Genomic DNA, 21,162 nt, shown 5'->3' with positions numbered 1-21,162 from the left:
TGGTCTTTTTGCTGTTCCTTAGCTGATGCTCTAATGGTGGCTTTAGCATAGTATTGACATCAGTGTTATTCTGAAATTTTTTTCTTTGTATTTCTTCAAACCATTCTCCAGTCACCCCTTGCAGACCTGTTTCAGACTTCTTTTTCTCCAGAAGTTTTCTAGAAAGGAGAGAAAAAAAATGAATACAATTTATTTTTAAGCCATTTGAGATACTACAGGTATATTACTAGGTACTCTTCTTGTTTTTATGTTTAACTATTTTAAAGTATATTTCTACATATAGTATATCAGAAAATAAAATACAGTGGGACGTGATACATTCAGAGAAATCACATCAAAGACTCTTGTGAGAGCAGAGCTCTCCAGGTTAACAATGAGATTGTGTGACTAGCTTTACTGGACTACTCATATGCTTGCATTACTCTCTGCCTCAAAGCATATCCTTCTTCCTTGCAAAATGAGGTAATAATTCATAAGCATTATAAAACTAATTGAAAGTAAGATTAGGTTCAGGCAATAATCAAATTAAAATAAATAATACTGTAACAAAGCAATTCTTAAAATATTTATCCACTCATTTAAGCAGTAGCAGTAATGAGATTATTCCGACTTTCACAAGGAAGCTCACTGGGGCCCACCACACGATTTCTCTGTAAAGAGACAAAATAAATACTGTGTTCAGCTAATAACTATACACGCAACATGTCCAACAAGTTTATCACATTTTCCTCTTTCCTTGCTGCATAGTGATCTTGCCTGTGTTTAATATGTATGTAAGCAGCTAACGATGATTATGGATGTTCTACCATGCAGACGGGAGGACTGAACAAGGTACACACATGTGGCTTCAAATGAAGAAGCTGCTTAGTAGCAGGTTCAGTTTTTATACCAAGAGGTCACAGGACTGTACTGTTTATGTGGACATAAAAGAATAATGTACACTTGCAAAGAAGTCTGGATAGCGCAACTTATTTGTCTTCAAATTACATTACACAAGTGCCTAAAGTACAAATTTAAATGTGGCAAACCCACACCCCAGCCTACTCTGATGGTAACACAGCAAGACTTGGTGCACAGCCTGGAGATGTAATACCAATGTTTTACCGAGGCGCTCATGTAAATCTTCTGTCTTAACCTGTGGTAAAACCCATGTCCAGGGTTTGATGTTGATTTTCTCAGTGAACATATATTGTATCAGTTAGTAACTTCAGTAAAAACTACTGTTCTCTCTTTGAGGCAACATTACTTCACAAAATATACTTAAAATTAAATGTCTGGCCTGGAAATGAATGCACGTCCATCTGGAATTGATACAGACTGTACTGTCCACACTAGCACCTACTGTTCATCTGGTGGCCTCTGAAGAATAGGAGGGCAGGAAAGACACATTTTTGCTAAATGAGTATTTCTCTTGAAGAAGATCAACAGACACGTGCACGAGCGCTTGACATTTCAAATAAGCTTATTACAGAGGCAAAAATGTTAATCATCACAGATATTACCGCACTGTGGGAATGATTAAGCACAACGAACGCCATCTGCAGCACAGAAAACAGCCTAGCAGTAATACAAAACAGGAGGAGGAGATGAACAAAGTGCTCTCGGAGGAGGAGATGAACAAAGTGCTCTCGTGTGCCAACTTCATGACCTCACTCACATGGCCTTAGCAAAGGGGACCCAAGGCCTGAGGAGGAGCAAAGCACAGAGGGCCAGGCCTGTGGTGTGTGTGGGGTGGCTGCTGCCAGGGCCGTTGCCTGCAGAAGGGGCGCACAGCCTTGCTGCTGAAGCCTTGGACGCGGAGACGAGTGCCTACAACCTAACCCACCTCTTGCAGCCCTTTAAAACAACCCAAATTAACTGTTTAATGAATTAACTCGCCAACCTAAGAAGTAATGAAATAGTTTAGGGCAGACAGCTTGTATGTCCGTACAGCTGTGGGATCTGGCTGGTTGGAGGAAGCCAGCCCTGCGCAGGCCGGATGGGTGCGATCGCGTTTAGCAGGGTGACACCTCACGGTAACAGCCAAAAACACACCCGTGTTCCCTGCATAACCTTCCAGTACTGCACTCACTGTGGGGAATTCCTAAATCATTTATATACAAATATCTATTTGCTTTAAATGTATGCCTTGTGGATAGAAAAAAATAATTTGTAAAAAAAAACACTTACTCTAGCATGTACCTTATCAGGCATTGCATGAACGTTCATTGCATGAACGTGCCTACAACTGAAAAACATATTAAAAATTTTAGCTCAAACCCTGACATTAACATTTAAACATTGTAAATCTTTACTGATACATGCTTGGCATCACCTCTACTCATTATGTGTTCATGTGCTGCGTTTGAATTGTGTTGCCATCCCCAGCTCATGAACTAAATCCTTTAAATTGCTTGTGCGGATCTGTACTTACACGCAGATGCACACCCACATATGGAACCCTATATATTTACAGTTACTTGAGTATAGAATAATATTTATGTGTTTGTAACTGCAGTATCGTACGACTATTAAATATATTCTCATTTGCAATGGCTCCCAGCCAAACCACATCATTTCACTATATACCTGCTCTGTCACGTCTGCATGCCCCCTCACGGTACCAACGAACAATGGCTGTGAACTACAAGGGAAGCCCGTCTCGAGAAACAATTACAACAGAAGATGGTATCTGCAGTCAGAGTTGCAATGAACTTGCCTTTGAGGCAGTGCTATTGTTACTTGGATTGCAAATTATATATTGAGACACTGCTCCGTAGGAGTGTCAAAACACCTAAATACCCTCTAAACCAAATACATTAATCCTACTTCCCTGTCTGCTCCATCCATCCTTCTTCCTCCTTTCTTTCCTGGAGGCTCTGAGCCACTTCTCCCTGGGAGGAGACAGCCCTGCTGTGCCTGGCACAACCACCATCAGCTGCTGCAGGATTAAAGGCAGCTCTGTTCCTGGTACACACGGAGCCTGTGCCACAAACCAGGGCAGGCAGTGATCCAGCATAGCCTCACAGACTGTACCTTTTTAACTTTTCCCATCGATTATCCTACACATCTAAACTAATGAATCACTTGGGAGCAATTCCTTTGCGGTGTTTTTCAAAACATCTCTTCCTTCTTGGCATAAGCACGTCCCAGTATTTCTTACACAGACTCCTCCAGGGAAAACATAACCTATATGGTTGTATGCATTAGACTTTCATGTGGGTTATCACAAATATTGTCAAAAGATCTGCACCCTCCCCGTGTCACTTCCTGCTAGGATAATAAGGAGCTTTAATTGCTACTGTAAGAGGAAAAGTATTTTCTCTGTCATCTTCATATTGAACACAGAGCAGAAGACAAACGTGTAAGGCAAATTGGTTTGCCAAATAGGAGATCTGGGGACATTTCTGCTGTTCGCAGGGACCAGGGAACTCAATCCCACTTTTGTCAAAGCAGAAGCTGTTGGTATCAGTAGAAGCAGGATTTGGCACTAAGCAGCTCTTACCAGACACCTCACGAGAGAACTGAGCATGAGGAATTGCGCCAGGCCGGACGGTAAGCAGAGCGGGGTTTGCTCATCAGATCAAAGTTCTCAGTGTCTGGGAAGACAAAGCTGAAAGGACTGCACCTAAAACCCGTGCCGAAAGCATTAGGTAACAACTACATCAGGGCAATTAATCTGCAAAACCAGCCTCCTAAAACAAGCTCACGTCTTTACTTTGTTTATATTCCTCACTTTGTCAGCTAGAAAAGGCTAGGATGCTGAAAAACAGTACCTGAAGAACCAGTTCTTTTCCAACATTTTGCTTCAACTTGACCACCTTCCCACTGCTTTGTGCATTATGCCACAAGGGTGAACTGTGCATCTTTATCATTTACACGGCCAGTGAATTTTCTGGAAAACTATGTTATCACAGCAATGGATAGTTCTATAAAGCATATGCAAGAATATTTTCTTATATTTCACTTTGACAAAAATGGCATTTAAAGGCATTCTTTCAGATTGACCTCTTATTTAAAAAGAGAAAGAAGTATTACTGACAAGGTCAGACCACCACAGCTGAAGTAAATAAATAAACTATTATCCACTGTATCACATGTAATAGGAAACAAACAAACAAACAAACAACAACAAAAAACCAATATTTTTATTTCCACAGTGCCAGTGAAGCTTTTGTATCAGGTTAATCCTATCAGGCAGAGAAATAAGCATAGGGAGCTCAGATATTTTTTCCTAGTATGTCAGACAGACAGTCGGCTCATTTTCTAAGGCATTATTCATTCTCTGTAACTGGTATTTTTTTTACTCACGTTAAAGCAATCTTTTGTTTATTTTTCTTTCTTACTGTTTTCTATTTGGCTAACGTCAATAAAGCAAATCATCTTCATTATTATATGTAAAACAGTATACACAGCTATATGAATCAGAGAGGTAAACTGACTCCAATATTTTGGCTGCACACACTACAAGGCAGTGGAAAGAGTCCAAGCTGAAAAGCCACTTGTTTTTCCCTTGACCTTTGTAGAATTAAGCCTTCTCTGGAAAACCAAGGCCTCCTCTAATTTGATTAACAAAATGTTGCATTGGCAATAATGCTGGAATCTAACCTGCTAGGTCAATGCAAATCAACCAGATTGCATTTTCTCTTATTCCCCAATACTTGTTTTCTTACTAAGTCTTCATAGTTTTTATTAACATTACTGCTGCTGCTATTTTTTAATTATGTATTGATTTTGTAAAGCCCATTAACACACAAAGTTGCCTTCAGAAAACATATAAAGTAAAACTAAATATAAGCAAGGGCAAAGGTACATGCCACAACAAGGAAAACCAAAGAGTGTGTTGGTCTGGCATCTCTTTCTAACCATGCCCCAAATTCCAACAAATCTAATGGCTTGACTTTCACCGTGTTCAACAGGCTGCTGGAGAGTCACCTAGTGGTGACACTGCTGGATGGAGAGGAGTAACTGGAAGAGCCAGGAAAGGTTCACCTTAAGGTCAGGGGAAATCTTTCACAGCCCAACATTGAACTAGATGGGATATGTTTTCAATCCCACTTTCCCCAATGTATCAAGTTGACAGCTCAGAATTATCCCTAAATACTAAGACTCTGAAAATGTGCAAAACCAGAAGGAAGTGAGAAGAAAGTGAAAAGGGAAATAATCTCTCTCTAGCTTTTCTTCCCAAACTGTACATTTTAGGAAGCAGAAGCCCCATAGACACAAATATACCACTTAATTTTACATAAAGTCATGCCAGCAATTTTGACACCCAGCCTGTAGCAGTACCTTTTCAAGCTACAAGTAGGGTCAACTTACGCAGATAGCTGCGAACAGCACATGTCGTTTTGTCCCCAGAACACATTATTGACAATAGAGCCACGCATTAAGTCTAACAATGTGTGTCATGGATACAGACTAGAAATACCTTTTCTGCCCTTACTGAAGTCCCACCCTGTCTGCTCACAGGAACGTTCTTCCCACTTCTCTTCTTTTTAAGTAGAAAGTGGAAAAACCATGAAATGTGACCCAGGAATCTTCTTTAATTCACTGCTCTATTTGTAGAAGTCCTGCGGTACTTCTCAAAGTTTCAAAACACTCAATAAAGGAATAATGAGCAGCATCCCGTATCATTTAAGTGCCAGAATATCAGTTGGACAAAACAAATAAAGAGCAGTGCTCTATTCAGCGGTTTTATTTCTTATATTAAAGCCGATCACCTGCTCTAAATAAGCCTAATGTAGTGGCAAAGTGTACATTGATTACACTCAACCCACAAAGACAGTGAGATTATCAGCATGCATGGAACATTATAATTGGGCACCCCCTGTGTGCTGAACACTTCTTTCCACTCTGTAATTCACAATGTCCTTTGCGTCTACATTCTTTAACTTGAGCACCCTATGTACAGTGGCTAAAAGTTACCTGTGTTTTTTTTTTTTTTTTTTTTCTCCCCATAGCATTAACTTCTTATATGACACTACACACAACGAATACACTGCAGGCTTCTTGTTCTAGTTGCTGTTTGCCTTCACTGAGTCCAACACTCCATTTCCACTTGAAGCTTTTGTCCCCTGGGCAAGAGTCCCCTGGGCTAGAGCACAGTGACACCTTCCTTTGGAGCAAAAAATTACACAATCTTGTAAGGAGCTGCCAGTGGCAGTTGTAGGGGCAAGGACGGGCATTCTTGGGCTGACCACATACCTTCCCTCTGCTCTGGTAGATCAGAAACAGAAGTTCTCAGCTAAAGCTCAGAAATCTGGAGCTCAATAACTGTCTTCGTAACACTCACTTTTAAAAGCACGGAGCACTGTGAACCTAGATCATGGGAACTGAGGGTGTATTAATCATCCGTCTCAAGCTTTAACAGAGGCTCAGAACATTGCTTTTAACAATATATATATATATATTTAAAGCAGCTGTCCTGAGTTTACAGCAAAAATATTATTTTAGCCCTACTGGAAGAAATACAAGAGGCTGTAAGTATACAACTTTTCATTGAGTTTATAAATATTTAGAATAGGAAAGCTTTTAGTCCTTTGGTCACCAAGAGTGAATGAGGTCAAAAGCCACTGATAATGTCACGGCTGTCAGCAAGTCTCCAGGTTGGGCTGATTCTCTGCTATTTTCTCTACATAGAATACAAAATAGGAGGAAGCTCTAATCCAAGAGCGTTTCACAGATGATTTATGATCTCTCCGTAAATGACTTGTCAAAATCAGATGGGCATGGTAAAGGGTGTTACTTTATTATGGTGTCAATACTCACAAGCTACCTGCCAATATTATGTGGTAATAACAAAACAAATTCATGATGCAATAGAAAGGAAGGCTACCTATCATTCTTTAAAGTGTGTCACATAGCTTCTGAATTGTAGTAATTAATATCTCTAACCAGATGACTTAATTAACAGGAATTTCCATAAGCATTAATAGACACGAATTGGTGCAATGGATATAAACCTCCATGCAGTTTCTGATTTGTTTGTAGGGTTAAATGTAGTCTCAATCCAAAAACATTGTATGACAGGAATAAATATTGGGCTCCTAAATTTCTGTCCTAGAAGCCTTACACAGAAATATGGATGTATACGGGGTGTCCCACATCTGCAATGAATTTTACATCTTTGAACATTTTGACTACATTAACAAATGTAGTGAGCACACGCAGCCAGACCAGCGAGGCTGGTCTGGAATGGATGTCTGGAAATCTGAGACAAATTTGCTCCAACAGATGGTGCTGGGGTAGGAAGGGTAGATGGGTTGCAAGGCTGAGAATCAGGTCTTCTTAGGTTTTCCAGTAAATCTGAAGGTAATGATTAACAGTGGACCTATTTACTCTTCCAGGGTTGTGCTGCTAGTTTATTGTGGGACCTTTTACAAACACTGATAGCATACATAGAGACAGCCATCTATGCAAGTAATCTACAGGTCAGCCATAAATTTAACTGCCTTACAAAGACACACAATGTAGATTCTGTCTCTCATATTGCTGGCATGACTTCATGTATGCAAAATACTTCCTAGTTAACAATATAAGAGAAAATAAAGCAAAGAAACAGGAGAGAAGAAAATGCTGAATAATGAAACTTGGTTTCGAATAAAGACAAAGGTCCCACCGCTGCAAGCAGACTTGTGTATGATGGCCAAAGGACTGGGACAGATCTCTAAAACTTGGAGACTCCAGATAGCCTTAGACATCTGTTGGCACAGGGCTAAGCTAGAAGGCTAAGGCTCTCAAAATACACCTTAGAAACCTCAGTTAATTGTGCAGAGTCTCACACACATCTGAAGCAAGATTCTGGTCAACTGATGTAATACAGAAGGTCACGGTGTATGCACACTGTGTGTTACTGTAACACAACAAAAGCCTTGTTTACATTGCTTTAAGTTAAGGAAAGCAGTCAGAAGAACGGATGGAAAATGAAAGTGGACACAGTGGATGTTTTTCATGTGGAAATATACATATAATACACACACACATATATATTATATACTTACACAGCCCCTGCTATCATGGCTCTGAATTTATTACATTTCAGGAGATAAAAATGTTATAACAACATAAGTAGCATTACACTATAATTCATATACACGTATCTAATTTTAACAGACATATTTATGGAGATATAAATATGTATTTTAAGTTCATTCAAGTCCACAACACAGGAAGGAACAGAACACAGAGCCCACCAGCCATGCTGCTGCAGCTCTGCCAGACCGCAGATCTCCGCACTCGGGCCCCTTTACCTAGAAATCCAAAGATACAGCAAGCAGAAATATTGCAACTGGTTGATTATTCCAACCACAAATTAAACAGTGTAATTTGTATGCAATAAAGTACAAATAGGTTGCACTTTTCATTTACTCATAGCTTTTATTTTGTGATTTTGATGCATTTGGTCAGTTAGTATAATACCAATACACGTACCTAGTTATTTTTGAGGTAGGACTGATCAAAAGAGTATAGTTCCATAGGAATTTTAAATGCAGGCACTTAAGCAGAGCTATTACATTTAGCAGTGTTAACATAACAGCCCAGCTACAAAGGATTAGGAACACATTTTATGTGAATGTTTAGATTTAGAAATCCTCAGGAAGAGTTCCCAGTTTTCCCCTACTTTATGTCTGACATTTCTTACAGGAAATCTGTATTGTGAAAAGTTTCAGACCGTCAGCACTAGGAAGTTATTTTTTAGATTAAGACAAGCATAGGGAAGTTGGAACTGAGATCGGTCCTTAGACTATAAAGTCCGGTATTAAAGTTATTTAACACAGAAGAAAATGGGGTCACTGTGCTGAAAGCTTAGAACTCCATTTGGTGAAATGCCACTTGATTTGAAAATTAGACTCAGAGAGCAAAAAGATTTTCAGGGATGATTAAACACAGTACACATAAACCGCTAACAAAAAACAAATTTCAAAAAGGAAAAGGTGATGCATCCATTCAACGTTTTACAAATATCATCAAAACCTGATAGAAGGCCACTGAACGTCAGCTGAAGTACTGACATGCAGTCCAGTAAGTTTTGTTCCCAACTATTAGGTTTCTCCAAAGGCCACAGGAGATTCAAATGCTGCATGTCTAGATGGACCCACGACAGACTTCACGTTATGTAGCTCAGGAACCAAAACTATCAAACTACGGCACCTCAGGCTTTACCACAGAAAGCGCAATCCCACCAAAACCCTTGCTTAGGTGTGACTCGAACACGCGCTGCAGTCTTTCACAAGACTACAGGACACAGGCAACCTGAAAACACCAGTGGAACACAGCTGTGCCAATACCAGGGGAGATATCCAGCCACTATGAACACGTATCAGCACTGCACCTCTGCAACAGTTCTCATTTCCTGGCACTACCAATTTAATATTCCTGAAATATGTGCAAGGACCTGAAACTCTTGGGACACAGCATGTAGAAGCTGTCAGCACCTGAAAACAATTTTGAGTTCCTTCCAAGACTGCTCACTGCAGACCAATATTCATCCCCTTCTTTATGGCCATGACAGGCAGTGCAGGTTACACTTCACCAGCTCTACTTTTCATAGTATTGGTGACCTGAATTGTGGAGGAGACAGAGGGTGCCGAGGACACAGAAACATTACTACTAGAAAGCTCAAACCTGGGAAGTGCACAGACTTCCTACAAGGTGCATGAGTCCTTAACTGGGCCACAACTCCACTGAAGAAAACCAGCAAAACAAATCACTAACAAGATCAGACTGTTTGGCTCTAGCATGCACTGCTATAACTGACCCGATCCATTCTTATCGTAGCCTGGCTTAATTTATCTATGTAGACAAAACCAAAATAATTTTACTTTCTTAATTACGCTTGGACTTAGAAATTATCTACCCACAAGCTTAAAGGTAACTCTGGACTTAAATCTCATTCATTTCAACAAGTATCTTCTTTTTTGCACCCCTAGTGACATCAGCAAGTAGTCTAAATAATAATCATTATCAATTTAATTGTATTTTTTTCAACTTTTTGTCACTTCAAAGTGTGTACTTTAGTTTGAACTCTGGCACCAGAGTGGAAAAGCCCTGAGCGTGTGTGTCCTTGCCACTCCTGTGGGTTTGACTGCCCGCGCACTGGGCGAGCTTGGAAAAAGCAGCGCTGGTGGCCTTGGAGAAAGCTCTTGTGAAGCAAGCCAGAGGCCTCAGCAAGGACTGTATCTCTCCTTCCCCTGGGAGCTGCTTTTAAGCAGAAGCTGTCCCACAGCACCATGCCCAAGCCACAGCCCAGATGTGTCACAGCTGCGTCTGTGCATGGCCACGGCCCTGCTGCTCTGGGTCCAGACCCCTGGCTGATGCCCCTGCCTGGCCTCAGCCCAGCCATGTCACCATTGGCCTGCCTGGCATCATGGGGCCACAGCTGACCCCAGTCAGCATCACTGGGCCTCATCCTGACCCTGCTGCAACTTCACAGCCTGGTCTAAGTCCTGCCGTGTCATGACAGCCTTGTCTGGCAATGATGCTGAGGCTGCCCCACACTGTGGGGTGCGAAGGGCCCCAGTGGTGAGGACCTCTCCTGCCCTGATGGCCCTGTGGGGAGACCCACGGCTCCTGCTGCCCCAGCTCCCTGGGAGTAGTGCCCGGACAGCATTAGGAAGGCAGACGCTGACAAGTGCTGGACCAGACAGGCTCCTTCAAATGCAACATGCTGTTAAAAGCCTTCCTGGGACCAAATGCCACCACATATGCCGTAGAAAACCCTGGCCCTCAAACACACACAAAAAAATGCACAGCTGTTGTTAACACTGAAATCTGTCCTAACACTGAAATAAGTTCACTACGAACAGACAAGACCAGAGATCTGACAGCAATGCTATGTGGATCCTGCTCTGTAAATGTAAAACATATTAACAGACATCAGGTTACCTTGAACAGATCAACGTGGCTAAAACCGAAACAACCCCAGAGCAACCTGACCTTCCTCAGCTCACATGAAGTCATTGTCCTCTACTTCAAGCCCCTCTGTGAAGGGCTTGAATAATAAGGGCTTATTATTCAAAAATAGCTGTGAGAACAACTGTGGTGGTATCTTGATAAGCAAATTAACTATTTGCCTCCAGTTATGGTAAGCAACCTGCGCTCAGACAAGGGGAGTCCAAAGGTGGGACTATTTATGACATGTAATTGTTTACCAAACCAAGAAGAGGCTTTTAAATCACAGTCTTTCCTGACATTTTACTTCTATTTGTACTTACTTAGCATGTTAGCACTTCAGGGCTTCAAGGACCTGCTTTTATAAATGTTTACAAACCACTAAGCATGCCAGTGGTACAGTATCAGGAGTAAATAATAATAGCATCTCCTTCGCAACAAGACACAATAGGGCAATCCTGCCCTGAAACATACCGGGTGGAGTATCTCTTATGAAAGAATTTCTTTATTAATGCTTTGTTCACAGAGGGTGCGCCAATGAAACCGCAATATACCCAAATGCTGGTGTCCTGGTATCTTGCTCTCCTCACCCACGCTGGTTACAAGTGCTTTGGGGTTCATTCTAAGAATTCATTCTAATTCTAAGGAGTTGGGCCCCTAATCTAAGTCTCTAACATACAAGAAGTTATTCTTAGTCTCCATGATGCTGCAAGAGAGTCAACAGATCGACATCTGTGCATAAGCCAAAATTACTTCGGGGGTTAAAGAATGTACTGTCAGACCTCTGAAAATGTAAGCAAGTCAGAATAATGGAAGCACCAAAACAGGGCTGAGTATGGCCGCACCTTCACAACAAATGCATTCTGAGGCTACAAGTATGGAAAAAAGAAAGTGGAAAAATACATTTCCTATGCAGTGTTTTTTCCTATGCAGTGTTTTATTGTCATCTATAGTCAGATCTGTGAGAGTAAATGTCAGCCAACAGATACAATGAAGAATTAATGGCAACAAAGGATGAACTCAGAAAATGATCTACTGTGAGGCAATGAGAACAGTTGTGTTCCTGTAAAAAAATAACTATGTCCACGTGATTTGTTGTAGAGACTGTCTAGAGTAAAGCAAGGAGGGGATTCACGTGATTTATATGCTGTTAATGGTTCACCAAGAGAGGAGTGGTGAGTAGTGCTGACTGTATCTCCCAGTTAATTTATTTTACTTTCATATTTAAATGGGAGGATAAAATGAAAACAAACCTCTCCTTTGCTGCAAATGCAAATAAAAAAGCAAAATCATAAGCCAACCTGGAAATAAGCAAAACAAATTAAAGCAAAAGGAATCAGTGCCCTTTTCTCCCAAAAGTTCGGTTTCCTTTTTCTCTCTTTTTTTTTCTTTTTGTTCAATTCCCATTCATGAACAGTGGCTGATGCTCAAGATATGTTTTAGGGCTGGTATTTTTTTTCCATTCTTCCTACTAAAAAACAAGCAAACAACATTCCTCACACAATGCAGGCATAGTTTTTTCTAGAAACATGATCTAGCTAGTAAACTGCTAACCGGGGAAGTAGGTTGAATTCCCTGCTCACTTACTCATTCTCTGTTATTTTCAGTGTTATTTTCTCATTTTTAAGTAATAGTACTTTCCTTTTTCTCAGTGATTAAAAAATTTAAATGGCAGAAGGCCATTGTATGCAGTCATAGTAGGGGGCATTATACAAAACAGATGAATCTCATAAAAGTTAGTAATTGAAGAACTCAGAGCTCTTCTGCCCACCTAAATCCACTTTCTATTTACCCATAGTTTTTGTGCTGTAACTCCCAACTATTCATTTTTTCGATCTCTTGCAAATGTACCAGCCAGCTCTCCCCATGCCACTGCCCCCCTACCTGCTGCGTCTTTTAAGTAGCTGGCTCCATGTCTCCTTGCTCCTCTTGTCTCAGCTGTTCTTCTCTTGATTTCCTGCCCTCTTTCAGCACGGGAGAAGCATCTCCACACCAAGCTTGAGTCTCAGCAGTCGGAGGGATCACCAGGAGCCCCACAGCCAACTGAAAGGACACCTGCTTCGGCACTGCCTGCCTCTCCACACGCTGCAGAGGGAGGAGCTGCCTCGGAGATAAAAGGCAGCAGCCACACCTCTGAATACTGTAGCTTCATGCCCCACTGCTCCTGAGCCTTCCTGTACCGTCTGCCAGTCCCTCTCCAACCTGCCAGGCTCTGAAGTGTTGTCCTGAAGAAACTGGAAGCAGCCTCCCTGGTTACCCTGCCCATCGGCTTCTTGGAGAAAGGACAGAAAAGAGAAGCACTTACAGATTTGTTAAGCCTCTGGGAACTGGGGCTTTGCATGCAAATATCAGCTGTCAAATGTTTTTTAATTTCTGTCCCCAGCAGCTGTAGAAGAAAGCCTGAGAACCTGATCAGGGTGTACCCCGAAGCCTTGAAACCAGAAATCAAATAAGATCTGGAGTGTTTTTATGTCATGATTTTCAGGACTAATTTACTGTGTGTTGAAAGCTGACCTGTGGTATCATTACCTGTACCTAAAGCAAGCATTGTGTCTTTACGGAAATTGAATTGTTAGGGACCCATCTGAACATGACACTGTCCTCTGAACAAGTTGGATGCCTGTCTTCCCCTAGGCATCCAATTGTGATTGGAATATCTGGGAGAAGGTACCTGCTTTCAGAGGCATCTGCAAAGTCATCAATTTCACTAATCAAGTTAATTAAAATAGTATTTTGTGACTGAGTTAGACTTCTGTTTTTAGTACTATAATTACAGAATCACAGAATGGCCAAGATTGGAAGGGACCTCTGAAGACCATTTAGGCTGACCTCCCTGCCGAGCAGGACCACCTACAGCAAATTGTACAGGATGGCATCCAGGTGAGTTTTGAATATCTCCAGAGAAAGAGACTCCACAACCTCTCTGTACAACGTGTTCCAGTGTTCTGTTACCTTCATGGCAAAGAAGCGCCCTCTCATACTCAGCTGGAACTTCCTGTAGAAGTTTTTTAGACCATATATTCCATTTTTTTCTCGCACACTTATGATAAATTAATTTTTCTCCAAGTGGGCATTATGTATGAGACTGGATTTGATGAACAACAAAGAATACTGAAGTTGGGTGTTAACTAAGTCCAAAACTAATGTGCATTTTTTTAATTATGAAATACGTACTTACTAATTATTGTCTGCATTATTTTCAGTGTATATGGCAGTGTACAGTCATGTGAGTTGCACCAAAGCTGACTGTTGCAGCTTCTCTGAACCTGTTTCGTGGGAGAAGGAGCCCAGGTACGTTTGTTTGCTGTTCAAAGGCAATCGAAGGCTTGAATTCAAAGGCATTGCTCAGCATGGCCACGGGAGGGCACTCGAAAAGAGAAAATAGGCCAAAAACCAACGGCATGAGCTCTGCTTGCCGTCAGTAACAAGAACAAATGAAGGTCCCACAGGTCACAGGCCAGTTCTCTATAAAAGGAAAAGCAAAACTGAGAGGTCCTGCCGGCGCCAAGGTGTGAAGCCTGCCAAGCACCAAGGAGCAGAGAAAGGGCTGGAGGTACCCAAAGGATGAGCTAAGGATGCGTCAAATGGAATGGGGACAGAGAGCATGAAGTGGGGCTCTGTGGCTGAGCCCACAGCTAGACAAATGCACACAAGTGACTGGCAAGACCACGTTCATGTTCCATACAAAGGCTACAAAAGAGAAAGAGAGGACAGGGCTGAACAAAGTGACTAGCTTTTTCCAAAGCATGCCCCCAGTAAACATCTCATTTCAGAGACTTGGACTATCTTGATAAAAGACATCCAGTGGCCCTATCAAACTTTCAGTGTAGGTAAGCAGTAAGAAATGTATGGTATATACGTAGATATCCATCTGGATACCTCAGTTATTTAGCTGAAAACTCCATGCACCTGAGGAGGAATTGGTAGGTACTTCACACTGCACTGCAATACATTTGTATGTATGTTAAAATCAACTTCCCTGAATCACAATTGTCATTTGCTTGACAAGATAAACCATTCAGGATGTCAGCCTCTGTCTTTTGACCCTAAAACTTATTTCTAATGTTTGTCTTTCAAAATTAAAAGTGTTAACATTTGCTTACATAGCATCAAATGTAGCCTGTATAAAGAGAAAAGCCTATCGTGTTTTATTTATTTATTGCTTCCACAGTGAGTTGTATCTGAGACTGGAATTCAGTTTTTAATTGAGCTGTCTTCAAAACTCTGAAAAGTTATGTGCTCACTCATCAGACACCAAACAGCACGTATACGCAGTCATTAGAACTTGACTTGTGGTCTGCAACCAAACTCTTTCATTCTCTCCATCAGACTGGACCAGCTTGGTCTACACAGGGACATGCTATCCTGTAAGCAAAGATGGCCACTGGACAAACTTGACCAGTGGGCCCGCTGGTCATCATTAACTTGCTCCCTGGCTCTGGTCAGCTCCAACCATGCCCAAGAGAAGTTGAGGGCACAACTCCCTTCAGTGACTTCATGCACGAAAGTAGTATTGACGAAACTGCTCCTTCCATCGCACATCATCTCCAGTACACCTCACTGGATTCATGGCATAAATCAAACATCTGCAAAACCACACTCAGAAAGCAACGCAGGGGTGGGCTTTATTATCACAGGCATTATTTTAAAAGCTTTGAACTGAAAAAAAATACATACAAAATTAATTATCAAAATAGTAATAAGAATGCCTACCTTCTTGACTCTAAGTCATAAAGTCATATGGGACCAAGAGAAGCAAATGTAATTTTATTCAGAGCCTCTGAAGCTCACTGTGGTCATATAAGAACAGCAGGATTTGGCCCTCCAGGGTTATCACTGTTATTACTTAGATTACAGTAGCACAGAGCAACACCACAGAGCTGCCACCTGTCTGCTCATGATGGGACTCCCCTGGCCTGAAGAGTTTACAGTCTAAATAAGACCAGGTAGACAAGTGGAGTGAGAAAGAAAGCACTTTTATTAGGCTCAAGAGATTAAGAAACTTGCCCAAGGACACATACAAAGCCTTTGACAGATCCAGGAGTTTAACCTAGATTTCAGCATGGCTCCTTGATGGTAAACACTTCACCTATCCTCTCCCAACTTCTGAATATCTCTTCAACTGAGATTTAAAGTATACTCAGTAAAGCATCACCAGAAACGTTCTCTTATACCATAAGCTTATTTTGACAGCCTTTGCATGAAGAGAGACTGCTTATTCATTTATTTTTTTGCCAACTAAGTCAGAAGTACACGGATGAACAAAGCTGGTGGCGGGTGAAAGCCTTTAATTCGAGAGCAGGCTATTGCTTCACAAGCCTAAGAACAGCTAAAAAGCACACAGTGCAAAAAATCCACTTGACAGAAACGTTACTCATTAACATTCCTTCTATATCTAACAAGAATGATTTCTTACAAGTGCCCACGTGAATCTGAGGGGACACTGCCTCCCCCTTGCAAGCTGCCCACAAGGTACCTCAAGGAAATGGTAACCTCTGATGGTAAGTAACTCATTTTCCAACACAGTTTTTTCACCGAGTCGTTGACCTTTTGTTATCACCGTCAACACAGCTTTGGTGACTTGTTCTATTTCTTCCTAAGGCTCACGTACGGACACGTGCAGAAGAAGGGAATTAATTCAGGCACTCGTGAGGGTCCCGTGCGCCGCAGGTCACTCAGGCGACGGCTGGGTCCCCCCGCGCCCAGCCCCGCAGCCCGCCCGGCCCCGCACAGCTCCCCCTGCCCAGCCACCGCCGTTCAGCCCGCACCTCCCTACCCGCAGTAGCGACGGAGTAAAAGCCCATACTGGCCTCGACCCCTGCCAAGAAGCCCCGGGGAGCAGCAGGGGTGGCTCAGAGCCGCCTCTACGAGCCCAGCCCGGCCCCGCAGGGACCGCTCCCGCTGCCCCCCTCCCCGGGCAGCGCAGCTCCGTCCCAGCCTGCTGTACCTGACCCTGTCCTTCTCCGCCCGCCGGAGCTCCGAGTCCCTCTGCAGCACCTGGAAAATCGTCCTGGCTTCGTCCTCGCTTAAAAAACTGAGATCGGGCCCCCGGCAAGCGGCGCTCATGGCTCCGCTCATCCCCGGCAGGGGGGCAGCGCCGGCCCCCTGGCAGCGCGGCGCCACATCGGCATGGCCGAGCCGGGCCACCACAGCGCCCGGCCGCCGCCCGCCGCAGCCGCTTCCCTCCGGAGGCCGCCCCCGGTTCCCTCTGGAGGCGGAGCAGGGCGGGGAGAGGTGGGGAGGCGGCCCCGGGGACGGAGCCGATCGGCCGGGGCCTCCCCTGATCCTGTAACCCCGCTCCGCCAGGCAGCGGCTGGAGCGCCGCGGGTCCGGCCGGGTTTTTTGTGTTCGCCCTCCCTGGAAGTTTGCGAGGAGAAGTGGCGAAGAAGCACACCCCTCTCTCCCAGCTGCTGTAGCACAGCAGATTTTCTCTTCCTTCAATCTGCTCTCCCAGAGCCCCAACCAGCATCTCTCCTGGCTCGGCTCTGGTCCCTTTTGGAGCCGTCTGGAGCTGGCTCTGATCTGACCTGGCTCTGCTCACAGAGCCCACCCCCTCAGTCCCCCTCTACCACCTCTGGCCACCGAAACCCATTATATTAATACTAAACTGCCCTTTGATATATGTTAGTGAAAGAAGGGCTTTATTTGGGATCGAACTGCAGATGTGATCACAGCTGCAAGAAAAGCAGACACAATTTTTGCTATGGAAAATTGAGGAGGTGGATAGGGCACTGCGGTATGCAGCGGGAGCAGGGCCGAGCTGCGTGCTGACACCTTCTCACCCCGCAGCAGGCTGACGTGGGGCCGCCGAAGAATGCTTCCCCACTAGGAAGTCGTGTTGTGCATGTGGAAATAAGGACCTTAGAGCACGGCGGGAATAACAGGTTCCAGGAGGCTCCTTATTTTGGTGTAGCTTCTGGCATCACTCGTCTGGCCCAAAGAGGAATTTACCGATTCCTGGTAATGAAACAACAGAAACAAGGCTATGAGACAACTGAGGAAGAATGTAATGAAAGCATGAAGGATTCTGCTGCTTAGAAGATGTTGGGAGGAGGTGTCTCCCACAGAAAAAACGACACAGAGGATTTTTAGTAGGATATAGGACACGCTTCTGGGTAAAGTCCAAACCTGTTATTTCAAAAGATGCAAGAGCCACAGTCATCACTGCTGCATTAGCAGTTTACAGATCTTCTCTCTTTGGGTAAACATCCCGTCCTCCCTGTTCTGTTGTGTTGAGCATAGTGGAGTGACTGTTTCATTACATACTCAGCCATCATACCTGCGATTTGGCATTTTCTTTTCTGCTTTCATAAGTTCCCTATGGGCTGGAAACAAACTACGAAAAGGAATATCAGGTTGCAGACTTTTTTTGTCATGTGTCCTTCATGGCTACGTTCCAGCAGAAGAAGCTGAGTGCATGGCATTCTCCCTGTGAGTCTCCCAGTCAGAGGATTAGACATCACTCTCCCTTTCTACCTGGCACCTACAGGGTATGGGAAGCAATTGTTCATGGTGCTTCTGCATTACACCGGCAGAGCTGAGAAGGGCCATGATAACTTTTCTCTAGACCCACTGCAATGAACTTGATTCAAATCTGGCAGTTTCAAAATAAGATTTCAGCTAATTGTCTGAAAAGATGTCTGTTACTAGTGTGAGCATTTTTTCAGGACCACAAGTCAGGGCCTCATCAATGCCCCCTGTTGCCTTAAAAGCCATGTTTTATATATATATGTTATTTTTTTACTTCTTATGCAAACCTCTAAAATACATACATACAGAGTACATACAAAGTACATGGGTGTTCTTATGGGTTTACCAAGGAAGTAATACACTACAGTTTTCATAAAGGGTCACATCCCCCATAAATTTGATTACTTTTTAATTGTAACTATCCCACAATAAATTAAAGAATGAAATCCATATTTTTAGGTTTCAGTAACTCTTTTTTTTTTTTTTTATTATTATAAATTTTTTTTTTTTTTTTTTTTTTTTTTTTTTTAATCACTAAGTCGTATGTTAGTGCAAAAGGGAGCAGGGAGAAGATGCTCATTTTGTATATAAGCAATGTGTAGTCTTTCAGGTAATAATGAGAAAGAAATAAGTTTTTCATTCTCTACTAAGTGATGGGATTATTTAGTAGGGTGTTGAGTAGGTACACTAGGCCTCCAGAAAGATTCTGCCACACATCATTATTACTATATCTACATCTATCACTATTACTATTATTACTTCATGCACTCTAAATCCAGAATTTTTAGAGATTTGGTCATAAACATCTCATCTGATAAAAAGACCCTCATTTTACACAGCTTCTTTAGCATGTTATATCACCACTACAAAACATGTATGTTATAACAAAATGGGTCCTGTCTATGGAGTCATTTGTCACATTCTTATTTTGTGGAAAACAACCACTTTTCTATATCTCTTCATTACTCCCTCTCAGTTTAAAGATGATGTCTTTTTCATATACAGATCGTGATGGTAAGAAAACACCACCTGTATTCCAGTACTTAGAGTCTCTAGCACCTCATGTGCTTTAATTTCTGTTGTGTAAACTCAAGACAGGATACAGGCTCTAAAACTTTTTCCATGATTTTAGCTAAGGAAAGCTAGTTCCAGGAAGCTACAGAAGTGTTTTCTTGTAAATATGCAGCATTTCTTCTGTTTAGCAACCTGAAACAGAGGGCCAATATAACATATGAGATGCTGCAGACATGAGACATGTCTATTAGTAATGTTAATTGCCAATGCCTCTAAAGAGGATGCTGACACATTCCTTAATTACAGGGCAAATCCTTCAAAAACTACAATTTACAAATACTGTTGTCCTAATGGGTGGTGTTAATTCCACTTACTCTCAGTGGAGGATTTCAAACTGTAGAGCTCCAGAAAGCCAGAGGGTCTGTTTCTATAAGCTGATCTGTAGCTGCAGAATAGAGGGGAATGTGCAGTAGGGTTGGTTGCATCTTATAGCAATTGGCCTTGAGCCTTGGAAGAACTGTAAGGTCTTGTCTGATCCTGTTGGACTAATTACTGTGTAAATTGTCACGCAGATTAGTGAAGGCTAGTTTAATTAACTCCTTGCGTTAAGTGAAAAAGCCTTCATGGCAATGCAAAGAATAAATATGAAGCATCCTTCATTTTAAATGTATTAAATCTGCTCATTGTGTTCGAAATAAATATTTCGAACACTAACCTAGGTCAAAAATAGTTTGATTGAAAGTACTCTCAAAAACAAAAGCTGTGCCTCTCACTGTGTTTAATAAGCCCATCATTTATATCTCAGTTGACTGTAATAGTGGTGATTGAGTTATTGCATTAAGTTAACTAATTGTCCTGCTGAGTTTCACGGGACACAGTGGGTTGCAGTGTGTGGTTCCCACTGCCACATGTAGACATTTGCACTCAACAGTGTCCTGCAGGATCCTTAACTGGGCCCTCAGCTACCACTTCAAAAGATCTTAAGACTTTCATTTAGGCATTTTAACTGTGAAGTGCTGCACTTTGAAGAATGCCAGGATGTCAACATCCAAATGCTTCTTGTGTTATTATAGCTGTTTGTGCACTATACAACCTCTTGTGAGGCAAGCCAGGAGCCAGGACTGGGCTGAGCAGGTTGCAGAGCATAGGCCAATTTGTCCACCCTGAAACCGCCACAGGCACCACAGGCCTGCTCCTACAAGGAAAGTCAATCTTCGAGGTACACCCCAATCACAAGTCAAATCTTGCAGCCTGCATGGCTGCAGACTGCTCCATTTCACAATTTCCTCAAGCATTTCCTCTCTCTGAGTCTATCACTCACCTTCTTTGCTTTTCCTCCCAGTCACTTGAGTATGGGCCTCTCTTTCTCCCAGTTTTAGAATCTGGTCTGCTGACATGTTGGCTTTCTGCACCGTTCAACTACTCACTGCTTTTGTTTCCTCTCATCTTAATAATACATGTTAGCACTGCATGCCAGCAAGGATAATTGGTTATGAGATGTCTGAAACAGTCACATGGATTTACAGACTTAAGACATGGAGTCTTATGCTTGTACTGTGTGACACTGCTTCCCTTGTATTTGGTGCTGCTTTGGACAATGACAGCATGACATCCCTTCTGTTTGCTTTTTCCTTGTGCATGGATGTCTGTCCTTCCTCCCTTACTTCTAGGATTCAGATAATGACTAGTTCCACTGTGAGTACCCTTCAGGACTGCACTTTCTCTGGGCTAGAGGCAAGATTGTGAACAGTATCCCTCACAGGGCAAGACAGGTTGTGATTTTAGGGGGTTGCTATAGAGGACTGTGGC

The 21,162-nt window shown here is 42.6% G+C and overlaps 1 protein-coding gene across 6 annotated transcripts in view; it reads right to left on the bottom strand.

Moving 5' to 3' along the window:
• Positions 1 to 17,093, bottom strand: part of EXPH5 (exophilin 5) — a 32,830-nt gene extending 15,737 nt beyond the window's left edge. Inside the window, exons 1-3 of one of the 6 annotated variants that reach the window (XM_035327081.1) lie at positions 16,817 to 16,930; positions 14,048 to 14,236; positions 1 to 158 (exon numbers count right to left, since the gene is read on the bottom strand). In XM_035327081.1, the coding sequence (XP_035182972.1) occupies positions 1 to 49 (49 nt within the window). In that variant the 5' untranslated portion in view covers positions 50 to 158; positions 14,048 to 14,236; positions 16,817 to 16,930. Of the gene's footprint in view, positions 159 to 11,794; positions 11,933 to 12,753; positions 13,059 to 14,047; positions 14,237 to 16,816 lie in introns of those variants that run through there. The other 5 variants (XM_035327088.1, XM_035327049.1, XM_035327071.1 and 2 more) reach the window with 5 other exon arrangements.
• Positions 17,094 to 21,162: the final 4,069 nt, after the last annotated feature.

The sequence above is a fragment of the Oxyura jamaicensis genome, chromosome 1 (genome assembly GCF_011077185.1).
Source record: "Oxyura jamaicensis isolate SHBP4307 breed ruddy duck chromosome 1, BPBGC_Ojam_1.0, whole genome shotgun sequence".
Taxonomy (NCBI): Eukaryota; Metazoa; Chordata; class Aves; order Anseriformes; family Anatidae; genus Oxyura; species Oxyura jamaicensis.
This window is presented reverse-complemented; position numbering and strand designations above follow the sequence as displayed.